This window comes from Vitis riparia, chromosome 15 (genome assembly GCF_004353265.1).
Source record: "Vitis riparia cultivar Riparia Gloire de Montpellier isolate 1030 chromosome 15, EGFV_Vit.rip_1.0, whole genome shotgun sequence".
NCBI lineage: Eukaryota > Viridiplantae > Streptophyta > Magnoliopsida > Vitales > Vitaceae > Vitis > Vitis riparia.
Window position 1 is genome coordinate 19938072 of NC_048445.1, and position 14123 is coordinate 19952194.

The window sequence follows — 14123 nt, forward strand, 5'->3', positions numbered from 1 at the left end:
TATGTTATATTATTCCTTAGAGATATATAGAGATTGACCATTAGCTTATGGTCTTGTAATATATATGTGTTCTACTTTACAATGAGTTGATGAATCATTACTTATCTTAAGTGATCAAAATGGTTATGTTAGATTCTTTTGAATCTAATAGAATGCTAAGTGTTACTCACATGGAATTGTATGTCATTGGTGATATAATGTTGACACTTCTAGAGTTATTGGTCAAGTATTCATTACATACTATAGTATTACCATAAGTTATTACCAATATTGTACACTTAATGAGCCAAGAATTTCATCAAAATGACAATTTATAAAGCATGTCATAAAAACTTTACCCTTTAAGGATTCAAGATATCTTGTTAATTATAGAGAGATAATAAAAACCAAAAAAAATCACTTGTCATTGTTGAGACCTAACTTAATACATTGTGTAGAAGCAATGAGAGCATATACGATGCATAATTAAAAAAATTAAAAAAGAAACATCAAGTCATTAGCAAATGATACGTTGAAAAAAATGAAAAAATAATATAATATAATTAAAATAATATTTGAAAAAAATGCAATCTCAAAATTGTTCTTGTATTAAAAAAAATTATAACATTGTTAAGCATATTATATGTGACACATTTAATATTTACTAATATATATTATTTTATGTAACTCAAATTTTTCTAAACATAAAGAAACATGTATTCAAGAAAATTGATATATAAAATCAAATACGTTGAGCACCTTCTCCTTCAAATGGTCATATCTCTCTTGTTTCAACTCCAATTTATGAACCATTTAAATTGTTGGATTCGTGACTTTCTAAGATTCAAAACCATATGTGGCTTACCTAAAAATTCTCATAGGAGGCTGCCTCGAAATCAAGTCAAAGTAAGGATTAATGTGTAGGTACTCCATTGAAAAACACACCTTTTTTCGATTATGGAATCTTCACCATGGATCTACTATGATGTAATGAAATGCTTCCATGCTCTCTTTAGGTTGCAAGATTGATAAAAAAAAAATGGAACTTTTACAACAAAAATATCCTATATTCCTCAAAATGGAGTTTACAATCAATCTAGAAAACTGGATTTTTACAACCAATGAAAAATTCCTATGCTCCTAACCATGAAGCTTACAACCCAAACCAGAAACAAAACATTAAACCAATAATCATTAACAAATCCAAACATAATAAATCGATCACAATTATAACCATCGTATTGACATCCATTCATCCCTTTGGGTCATGGGATAAATAAACATACCTTGAAAAACAAAATTAGCATACCCTTTAATAAATCAAACATGCAAGAATCTAACCTAGGATTCTGACACCAATTGTTAGGGAACTCGAATCACTCCATTCCCATGCCCTAGATATCATAGAATGTATGAAAATCTATACTAGGTTCTCTAAATATATCATAGTAGAAAAATAGGTATTCAAAAACCAATATTGATACCACAAAAAACATAGATATAGAGAATAAGGTCACATACCTTTGATTCGAATGTTCTTGAATTAATTATAATCAATGTAGATTACTCCAAAGTTGTAATGGATCTCATGAACACCATGATCTTCTGCTTAATGACTCTTCCTTGTGTTTAGACACTGAAATGGTAAAGATCTCAAGGGAAGGGTAGAGTTCTCTCTCTAGACTATAGGAAGAGAATGACAAGACTTAAAAACCCTAACCCCTAAAGGAGTATTTATAGGCTTCCTACTAGGCTTAAGTTACTTGAGCCCACCATGCACTTAGGTCATTTAATCTAGCCCAAAAAGGTTGATAATTGATTAATTAACTGCACAAAGCCTAATTAATCAATTAGTCTAATCCAAATATACTACTCACTTATCCCTATTCAACCTTGTGTAGTTACCAAAACACCCTTATGCACAAAAGTGAACTAAAAACCCATCCAACCTTCATAAACTACATCATCAAAGAATATAAGCTCAAAGCGGGGACCATCGGGACTCAAAGGAGTATTGGCTTCCTCAGAATCCAATTCTAAATTGATTCAACATTCCACTATAAACAATCAACTAAACTCTAATATCTTATATATATATATATATATATATATATATATATTATAACGAGACACCAAGTGCTTAGGTCTATGACTTGTTATCCACTATATATAGTCTCCTTGTCAACCAGTCATCCGTAGTTTAACAAGATAAAAACTATTAGCCTTTCAAGACTACCTCTACAATCCTTGAGTTAAAAATCCTCTTATTATGTGATCAAATGACATACTTTAGTTCATTAAAAGCATATGTCAAATCCCACTAAAGGAATTACTACGGACCCATAGATTTCATGATCACACGTCCTTAGGATCACCTAAAGGGACACACTGTCTCAAAGTCTATGAAATATGATGGTGTCTCTATTGAGAATACCTATTGTTATTGGTTTCTATCAACAATGACTCAATCCATAGGGAATATATGATTAGCTTACAATTTCACCTGTAGATCAAAGCTATTACTAACTTCTATACAATCTCAATATTTTCTCTCAAGGTTGAGAAACTATACAGTATAGTAGCTTAGTGAAGTTATGACTACCTGATAGCCTTATGTCATGACTCACCATAGATCCTGTCCAATGTATAACCATACACACTAGTGCATTCACCATAGGAACCCTATCTCGATGGCCAAAACCAACCATCTCTCCAATTAGGAGGTGGTGCACTGTAGCCTCAAATGGATTACTTAAATCCACAAACCAACTATGAACAAGTCATCTACTTGCAATAAACTCATGACTTGAATTTTCTGTGCAACTTCTAATGTACCCAAGTTATGTACAATGTAAGAGATGTTAGGTCAGAATGCTCATAAAATATAATGTATGGAATAAGGATAGATAAAAATGATATTAGGATATCATTCAGTGAATAATGAATTCCAAATTTATTACATCATGTCATACTTTTAAGGGTTCTATTTTAATAGATTCACCATAGATCCTATCCCATTTGTAACCAGACACACAATGCACTCACTGTGGGAAACCCATCCCAATGACCAAGACAAGTCATCCCTCAAATTAGGAGGTAGTGCACTACAATCTCTATTGGATTGCCCAAAATCTAAGAACCAATAGTGAACTACTTATCATCTTACAAGGAACTCGTGATTTGTATTTTCTGTGCAACTTCAATTGCACCCAAGTCATGTGCAATACAAGTGATATGAGTTTGAATGCTCAAATCAATATCAATGCATATAATGGATAGAAAAGTGGAAGCTCAGTCTAAATTTGTTACATTATGCTTTGCTTTTAAAAGTTTTATGCCAACAACTTTAGCATACATATTCTTGTTTGCTAGAGATGTTGTGTCTTGGAGAAGTAGTATGCAAACAATAATTGCTTCATCTACTATGGAAGGGAAATTCATTGGATGCTATAAATCTACATCATAGGTATTATGGTTAAGAAATATTATCATAAGCCCAAAAGTTATCAATTATGTAGTGAGGTCATTGAGGGTTTATTGTGATAATTAGTGACAATTTTCTTTTCTCAAAATAATAAAATTTACAGTCGAAGCAAGCATATCAACAAACTTTATTTGGTTGTCAAAGATTATATTAAGAAGCATGAATTGATTATTAAGCATATAAGAACAAAACCTATGATAGTAGATCCTATGGTCAAAGGATTGTTGGTTAAAGTAATTAAAGATCATGTAGCGAACATGGGAATTATTGAAACAAATTCCATTTGACTTTGTCTTCTTTTCCTTGTCTTTATAAGCAATGATTCAATTATTTCAATAAATGAAATAATATCATTATCTACACATAAATTTTCATTTTTTTAAAATCCATTGGGATTAATTAAGCTACACTCTGAATGGTTGATAGAAAGTTCAATCATAAAGGTATAAAGTACTCGATTAGAAAGTATCATACTTGTAATACAGTAAAGAAATGTTTGCTTAGAATAGCATAACCACCATGATTTCATGTATTGAAGATTCCAATTAGAATAAATAAAGACTCACTATCAATTGGTTTGAATAGTTTCAATATTAATTATATGACAATAATAGTTCAACATCGAAATGTGAATTCATTTAATATTTGGGCCAATTGAGAGGATGTTGTTGTATCTCATTTTGACACTAACCACCCACTTTCTTAATGGAAGAGAATGATATGGTCTTCTATAAATGGTAAAGGTCCCTACCTTGATGTTCGTTTTTCTTGTGAGTAATAGGCCTAAAGTATTAGGGGTTTTAGTTATACGAGAAAAATAATCTCTCAAGGTATGTGATTCTATAAAGTATTACTTTTGTTTTATTTGAGTTTTGAATGTTAGAAAATCAAGTAAAAGAAAGAATTAATTGGTTCCACAAATTTTGGAATCTAATCCTTTTCATGTTTTTATTTGAAAAATAACTCTTTTTTTTTTACATAAATATCATTTGCCATTTCAGATCACATGAGGGAAAGGTTCGAGAGCCTTCGAAGAGAAGATATATAATCAGGGGACGGTCTTCTATGAAAGGGTTAGCACTTTTTGGAGAAGCCATTTTTGAGATCTCTAGGGAGTTGAGAGAAAAAAAAAAGATGTAATCGAAGGGCTACGAGTTTTCTTTAGTCTGATCTTGGTTGAGAGAAAGTTGAGAAGGAGACATGAATATTGAGAGTTCCAATGGAAGAGTATTGCCATTGAACTTCTAATCATCTGATTTTGCGAATTGCTATTTTTTTTTCTCAGGTTCTAATATGATCCTCTATTTTTCATTGTCCTTGTTCATTTTGATCAAATCACTTAAGAGCATATAATGGTATTGTGTTCATTTGTTGCGGATTGGTACTGGTTTTGATTGTGTAAAGAATTTTTGAATGAATTTTTTATGATTTTTGTACTTTCTACCTCTGATGGTTTATGAGAAATCTTAAAATTGTTATTTCTAGATATTTCTATATATATATATATATATATATATATATATATATATATATATATATATATATATATATATATATATATATATAGGTTTGGATGTGATCATTGGTGAAATTTTGATTATATTCTGTTTGTTTAATTTGTGATTTGTTGCCTTAGAAATCTCATATGATCCTTTATTTTTGTTATTCTCGTTTGTTTGGATCAAATCAATTTAAAATGTATAATTGCATTTCATTCACCTGTTGCAGATTTATATTGGTTTTAGTTGTGTTGAAAATTTTCAAATGAATTTTTTATGATTTCTGTATTTTTTTCTACCTCTGATCATTACTGAGAAATCATAAGTTATTATTTCTGAAGATTTCTACATATATATATATATATATATATATATAAGTTTGAATTTGAAAAGGCATTTTGAAATTTAATAGAAATGGAATATATTGATTGAATTTTTTTATATTGGAAATGCATGTTAGAATGTGGTAGAAAATGAGGTGTAGAGATTGATTTATTTTATTTTATTTTATGGAAATAGGTGTTGGAAATCCAATAGAAAATGAGATATCATGAGTTTTTTTTTTTTTTTTTTATGTATAAATATTGGAATTCAATAGAAAATAGAATAGGGAGATTGAATTTCTTCAATGAAAATGCATGCTAAAAGTAATGAAGTGTGACATGTTGAATACAATAGAAAAATAGGGGAATGGAATTTTAATGATATGCATGTATTAAATAGATAAAAGAAAAATGGAAAAATAAATAGTAGATTTGAGTATTATACAAACCAGCCATGAAAAGGTACTAATGAGGTTAGTGGACATGTTTATATCAAACAAAAAATTACAATGATCTTACTGTTAGTACCTATATGAAATTTGAGTTAATGATATGAAGGTTAGTGTTTTGTTCATATAACGGTGAAATTGATATTTTATGTTTGGTTTGGACTTTAATTTGATGTAAGTAAAAAAAAAAATTTAATCATTAACTTATACTTTACATTGTCTTTTTTATTTAAATCTCTTCTTATTTTATAATTTTTGAATGCTTGTTAGTTTAGGTTGGGTGTGGACAAATTGGGCCATATGAGTGTTGTTAGAATTTGATATTCATGACATTAAGTGATTAAATGTGAAGTGCTTGATGAATTATTATTGAGATTAAGTTAATTTTTTCTCCAAAATTTCTTTTCATCTAAGTAAGTCATTGGATAATCACATGATAATTGGCTTTGAATAAACTCTCTTGATTTTGATTCATAGAAATTTGATTTATCTTAATCTTCTAAAATAATTCACACGTGTACTCTCATAATTTTTTGGTAATCCAAATTTAAAAATATATATGAATCGTTTTTTTTCTTTTTTGAAAATTGATTTTATACCTCATTCATAAAAAAATAAATCTTGATCTCTTCTATAATGGATTGTTTTTATATTTAAAACCTATCTTAGTCTCTTTTAAGCATGAAATTTCAATTTCTTAAAAGAAAATAATAATGCTGCTCATTTTGAAAAGTTTTAAAAATGAATTTTGGTTTTAAATACACGTCAATTAAAATTCATAATTCCAACTAATGGATTTTTTATGAATGAATTCATGTAAATTAAAATGGGATTTAATAAATCCCTACTTATAAAATTTTTCAAAAATAATAATGATAAGGTTTTCTATTGACACTATTAACAACTTACTGTATATTTCAACTTGTAAATTATAATATGATCATTTAAATGCTCTTTAATTTTTTTTAATTATTCCATGATATTCTAAACTCTTTTAAATTAATTTTAAGATTTTATTTTAGTCAAAAATAATTTCTTAATTAGAAGATATAAATCAATATTTCAGAAGATTCAACTTTCACTTTGTTTTTGACACTTAGTATCATTTTACAAAACTAAATTATTAAAAGATTTCTTTAAACTCATTGAATATTTTTCTCTTAATCCAGACTTCCTAAGTTTAATTTTTGACACAAATTATTAAGAAACGATTTCTGAAATGAGAAATATAATTATTTCTTTTTGAACCTACTGCACTTGTGCTTTCCTGGAGTCGTAAAATGTTTACGTATTTTTAAATATGTTACGAATATAATATTTCCTTGTGATTATTTTTCATTCAAAATAGACATGTTAGGCTAATTTGTACGAATTTTTGTATGATTTTAAGGCATCTCTAAGTTAATTAAAAAAATCAATTGTTGAATATTTTAGCAAAATGCCTTGTTCAGAACCTACTGATATTATTATGAAATCTGGTACTAAATGAGAGCTAGTTAATTAATTTGATCACTTGGATGATAAATTAGACATATAGAAGATATTATTTGAAAATTTGCATGATGAAACTTAACTTTGAGATATTTGTTTTAGATTTATTTTTTAGAATCCCCTATTTTGACCATTTGCTTATTTTATTTTATTTTTTAATTGTACTGATGTGCATATTTAGTTTATAGTATCTATGAATTAACCAATTAATCCTCACAATTATTTCAACTTAGTTAGTAGAGACCTAGCTTTTAGGGCTTAGAGGGGTGCTACAGTTGTTCACTATACCTTCCCGATAAGTAACCTGATCCTCAGACTTAGACTCGAGTTTTCAAAGACAGACCTTTCTAAAGAAAAATGAGTCATTTTTTTTTGTGTTTTTCTTTCTTATTTTGTTTTTCCTTTAAAAAAATAATAATAAAACGAAAATAAGTGGTGACTTCATTATTTACAAAATTGGTTTTTCACAAACAAAAAAGCGAGTCTCACCATCAAGTGAGAACGCATGTGAAAATACAGGATCACACTCACCTTTTATCATTATGATAAAGATCATCTTACATACATTGTTTACAATGTTACATCACCTTGATAATCCCTCATCATCTTGTATTGGTATTGACACTTTACATCTTTCCTCTTTTTACTCTCTTACTTAATATTTGTACAAATAATGGAAAACCTCACAAACTTAGGACGAGTGGATAGAGGAACCAAGAGCCCCTTTATTTAATTTCAAGCAACCTCGTATCAAGAATCATAAATTAATATATACTTCATACTAAATTATATAAATTCACTTGTTCCAATTCCATGTAGTATCCATTATTTATAAAACTTATATATATATATAGGTACATGACTTTGGTTATTATACTTTTTATACAATTTAGTTGGTTCATGACTTTGGTCATGATACCTTGTATTTTTTCATATACATTATATCTTTAATCTTCCAACATGAAAAATTCTAATTTGTAGGTGCCTATTAATTAAACCAATTCTTGATGCAAAATTAATTTCATTGAAAAAAATAATTTTGGCATTTGAATTTGTTAATAATTAACACATTTTAATTTAAATAAAAAAAAGTCAATTTATCAGTTTTGATATATGGATATGTTGGCCATTTCATTCATTATTAAATCTATTGTAATTGAAAAATATGTAAAACAAGGTATTTTCAATTCTATAGCTCACTTTAATTCAAAGTGTAAAATATTTCATTTATTTGTTATTCTAGCTACAATAAATTTTAGTTTATATATAGATATATAGATATGAGAGAGAGTGCTTTTATTAAAAATGTTTTTAAGGAGAATTAATTAGTGTTGGATATAAAAAAAGAAAAAAAAATTGATAGTCTTTTTAAGGGCTATTTGATTCAAAGGGTCATTAAAACCCAATTTTGGAAATCTAATTCTCTATCATTTGTTTAGTCACATTTTGACTAAAACGTTCCCATTCCTTTCTTGTAAACATTACCTTTTGTTTTAAAACTTATATGTAAATACTTGAAATAGTTAAGAACATTTATGTCAAAAATAGGTTACTCTTTAAGCAAAAATATGGAAGAATTTAAAATTACAAATATGAGGATTATTTCATCCCTTTTAACCAATGAATTCTTTTATTTTAATGCGTTATGTAATAAAAAAAATATTTTTTGCAAAAATTACATATCAAGTGATTGTTTGAAAATCACTTCAATTGATTCACGATATTTTTAAAATCAGTATCTCTTCTTATTCTAATTTAATTAAAACTTTCTTTACAAAAGTCAATAATATAAGTAGAAATGAAAATTAATAATGGCAAAATATAAAAATATAATAAAGTAGAAAAATCAAAATAAAATTTAAAAATAAAATAGAATGATAGAATGTTTTGATTTTTCTTAAAAAATAGTAATTCTCTTAATAATAAAATATTAAAATAAAATAAAAATGGGGAAATAATATAAAACTAGAAAACAAAATAAACTCATAGAAAATATAGGTTTATGCCTAAATTCATGATCCCATCAATAGTAAAATATAAAATAAATAGAAAAAAACTAAAAAGTAAAAATAAATTAAAATAGAAAACCAAGTATTTGCTTCTACTTGTAATCCATTATTATGGGATTATCCAAGCTGTACTGCCTTCCCTTAAAAGGATAAAGATTAAGGACATGGAAACTTGCAAACATTCTTTTCCTGCTAAATATAGCTTGATTTAATACCATATAGATTTTTATTTTTTTATTTTTTTTCTTAATTCATTTTCCTTTTGGAAAGTCATTTGATGTCATTGAAGGATAAGAACACAAACAAATATTCTTTGAATTCTTAGAACTTAATCATCCGATATTCTACTCCGCTATAAATAATCATGGTCTTGCAAGTACATTCACACAGTACTCTCCCCCTGTTCTCTTAATATTATGGCAGACTTCGACCACCTTGGCTTACTGTTCTCCATTGTCATTGCACTCTCTTTCGTTTCTGTTGCCCATATTTCAGCTGCAGAAGTGAAGAATGGTAGGTTTAGTATTGATCTTATCCATAGAGATTCTCCCAAGTCTCCCCTCTACAATCCTTCTGAAACTCCTGCAGAGCGCTTAGACAGATTTTTTCGACGTTTCATGAGTTTTAGCGAAGCTTCAATCTCCCCCAACACGCCTGAACCGCCAGTTTCATCAAACAATGGTGAGTATCTGATGAAGATATCCATTGGAACCCCACCATTTGATGTATATGGCATTTACGACACAGGCAGTGACCTTATGTGGACACAGTGTCTGCCTTGTCTGTCATGCTACAAGCAGAAAAACCCCATGTTTGATCCTTCAAAATCTACCTCATTTAAAGAAGTTTCTTGTGAGTCTCAACAATGTCGTTTGCTTGATACTGTTTCCTGTTCTCAGCCCCAAAAGCTCTGTGACTTCAGCTATGGTTATGGAGATGGGTCTCTCACTCAAGGAGTTATTGCAACAGAAACCCTCACCCTCAACTCCAATTCCGGCCAGCCAGCTTCCATTCCCAACATTGTGTTTGGCTGTGGACACAATAATTCCGGGACTTTCAATGAAAACGAAATGGGACTATTCGGCACGGGAGGAAGGCCTCTTTCATTGACTTCTCAGATCATGTCCACGTTGGGATCAGGCAGGAAGTTTTCCCAATGCTTGGTGCCATTCCGTACTGATGCCAGCATCACCAGCAAGATCATTTTCGGCCCCGAAGCGGAAGTTTCGGGTAGTGACGTAGTTTCTACTCCTTTGGTCACCAAGGATGATCCAACCTACTATTTTGTTACACTGGATGGAATCAGTGTGGGAGACAAGCTTTTTCCTTTCAGTTCCTCCTCCCCAATGGCGACAAAAGGTAATGTTTTTATCGATGCAGGCACACCTCCAACACTTCTCCCTCGTGATTTCTATAATAGATTAGTACAGGGAGTGAAGGAGGCAATTCCTATGGAACCGGTTCAGGATCCAGACTTACAGCCACAACTTTGTTATAGAAGCGCAACTTTGATCGATGGGCCAATTCTAACTGCCCATTTTGATGGTGCTGATGTGCAGTTGAAGCCTCTAAACACATTCATTAGTCCAAAGGAAGGTGTCTACTGCTTTGCCATGCAACCTATAGATGGTGATACAGGCATCTTTGGCAACTTTGTCCAGATGAATTTCTTGATTGGATTTGATCTTGATGCAAAGAAAGTTTCCTTCAAGGCTGTTGATTGCACTAAACAGCAATAATATTTTGCTACTGATCTCCAATAATTTCTTTATCAGTTTTATGTAGTTTTTTCAGATGAGAGGAATTCTATCTGCAGTCCGTTTGTTTCAAGCCGTTCTGGATTATGACAAACAGATGCTTGTCCTGAGGACACCCTAATAAATTCGCTATTTGATTGTTCAAACTTAATTTATATTTGGTTGGTTCGATACAGTATGAAAAGTGTTGACTGACGGACTTTGAGAAGGGGGCCCACCTCAATAAATTAAAAGAAAGGGAAAAATATATATATACACGCGCGTCATGAAAAGAGGGTATGTGTGAAATTGCATAAATAAGGAGCAAAAACTAAGTAAAAGAAAGAGAGAGGCGAGAAAAGGAGTGTGGGTTATTTGGTCTTACGCGCACATAATCTAATTATGGTTCTTTCTCGTATTGGTGATTATAAACTTCCACTTTTTTTCTAGAGAAGAATTGGTATACTCAATATTTTCATTATGGAAGATTTTGACCAAACTTGGTAATATGGTTTTTTTCCTTTTATAAGGGAAGGTTTTTTTTTCTTATATTAAAATTTGGTGTCTTGATTTTTCTACTTTCCCTATTTATTTTATCCAATTCACTTATTATTATTTTTTTTGAATTATCATATGCCTATTTAATTACATAGAGAGGGAAAAAGTTTATTTTATTCCACTACTATTGTTCTATGTTAAGGACAAGTAATTATTTGTGCAATTTTTCCTAATAGTAATATAAGAAAGAGCAGCATATCATATTATATCGTGTGTTTGATTGATAATGGGATGAGATATACTATTTTGTCACTTATTCTATCCTATATTCAAGTAAATATAGAAAAGAATAAGTGATGAGATATACTATTCATCCCTTTTTATATCCTTTATACATGGAATATGTTAATTATAAGATAAAAAATGAGATATGTATATCACATGCATCACAAATTTATTTATTTTTATCAATTTTTTATTTCTTTTTTTGTATAACTTATTTTGAAAACTAAAAAATAGATTAAAAAATTAAATTTTTTGATAAAAAGAATTAAAAATATTTATAAAATAATACTAATATATATATATATATATATATATATATATATATATATATTATTTAATATTTATATTATTATTTTTATATATTGAATAATATGTGTTTGGTATTTGTTTGAAGTAAAAATTATATTGCATTCCAATATTTATTATTAAAAAATATGAACTTTTTTTTTTATATTTAACAATATTCATGATTAAAATATTTCAAATTTATAGGGTTTTATTTCTTATTTTATTTTCTTTTAAAAAAAATAAACAAAAATAAGCGGCAACTCCAACATTTACAAAAATCACTTTTTCATAATAAAACGTGAGTATCGCCATCAAGTGGGGTCGCACGTGAAAAATGCGAGTCCACAAGGACACCCATCATCGTTCATTCTTAGGCACATTGTTTCTAGCTTTAATTTAAACTTATCAAGTCGTCTATCTTCATTTTTTTATTGTAATGTCCATCATTGCAATAAAAGCCACAAATTATTAATCTTTATTTCTTCAATCCTTTCTTCTCAACCACCTTTTGGTTTTTTTGTTTGATGATTTCAAATCCTATATTATCTTTGGCGATCACTTTACAGAATACGTTTGGTTTTATCCTCTCAAGAGAAAATCTTATGTCTCTAATGTTTTTATTCAATTCAAAGCACTTGTCAAAAAAAATTTAAATAAAAAAATCATCACACTCTACTTCAACAATGATGGGGAATATCAAGCCTTTGCCACTTTCTTAGCAACTAATGGTATTTCATGTCTCGACACTTCTCCATACACATAAAAACAAATGGATATTGTCAACACCACCATCATCATATCGTTGAAATGAGTTTGTCTCTTCTATCTCATGCTTCCATGTCTCTCTCATATTGGTCATATGTTTTTGCCACTATTATTTATCTCATTAATCGCATGTCAACTTCCACTCTTCACTTTTCATCTCCATATGTAAAACTTTTTAGATCTTAGCCAAACTACTCCAAATTTTGTGTCTTTGGTTGTCTATGTTATCCTTTCTTTATTCATACTCTCCACACAAACTAGCACCTCACTCTATACCATGTGTCTTTCTCAGTTAATATCTCACCTATAGTGTCTACCTTTGCCTAGATCTTTCTACCTCCAAAATTTACACTTCTCATTATGTCAAATTAGTTGAAAACATCTTTCCTTTCATTTCTCTTCAAAGTCATCTCAATTGTTCGCAATCAAACATCTTATTTAATTAGCTCTCTTCCATGTTTAGTGACTATCTAATGGCTAGAAAAAGATCACAAAAATGAGTCATTTGGATCGATCTAGAAACATGATAACATAAAACTTTTTAGCAAAAATGTTTTCCTATGCTTCCTTAACTCTTTTAAAATGATTCTAGACAATCAACTTTTTGAAAATAAGGTTGATTCAAATTCCATCCAACTCCAACCTCAACTACATACCTTGGCCTCTTGACAAATTCAACAACTTGATTTTCATTAGGCAAGTAGTCCAAAAAAGGATTGGAAAAAACTGAGTTAGGCGGCACTTAATAATTTTGTCCGGAATTGCCAACCTAGCTAAACACTCATAATCCCCCATTTTGGCAATTTTAGGACAAAACCCTTTACAACACAAATAAGTACAACTAAGTAAGCCCCACTCACTCTCATACAAGCCACTCACTTACCCACTCAAACTCACAACCTAGGTACTACAACTCCTACAAATACACCTCAAGAAAAACAATTAGTAGCACCTATATGAAGCAATTGAATATACATAATATATCAACAAGTATATCCAAAAACTCCAATGTATATTCAAATTCAAAGTAGACAAGATCACATATCAACATGTTTCTCAAAATATCCAACATCCAAAATAATCATTAACATGTAGATATCCAATATTCCAATGTATATTCAAATTCAAAGAAGATAAGATCACATATCAAAATGTTTCTCAAAATATTCAATATTCAAAATAATCAACATGTAGATATCCAATATCCAAAGTAATAACTGTAATGTCTCTTCCCCTTTTTGTCGTAAAAAAAAAAAAACAAAGGGCCACAATATTCCCCTTTATATCCAAGAAAAAAGACAAATGGATAACAATTCA

General features: G+C 29.3%; 1 protein-coding gene across 1 annotated transcript; it reads left to right on the plus strand.

The window, feature by feature from the left end:
* The first annotated feature begins 9650 nt into the window (after positions 1-9650).
* Positions 9651-10973, plus strand: LOC117932058 (aspartic proteinase CDR1-like). Its single transcript, XM_034853100.1, has one exon. It carries the CDS (start codon positions 9651-9653, stop codon positions 10971-10973), a length of 1323 nt encoding a protein of 440 aa, XP_034708991.1.
* Positions 10974-14123: the final 3150 nt, after the last annotated feature.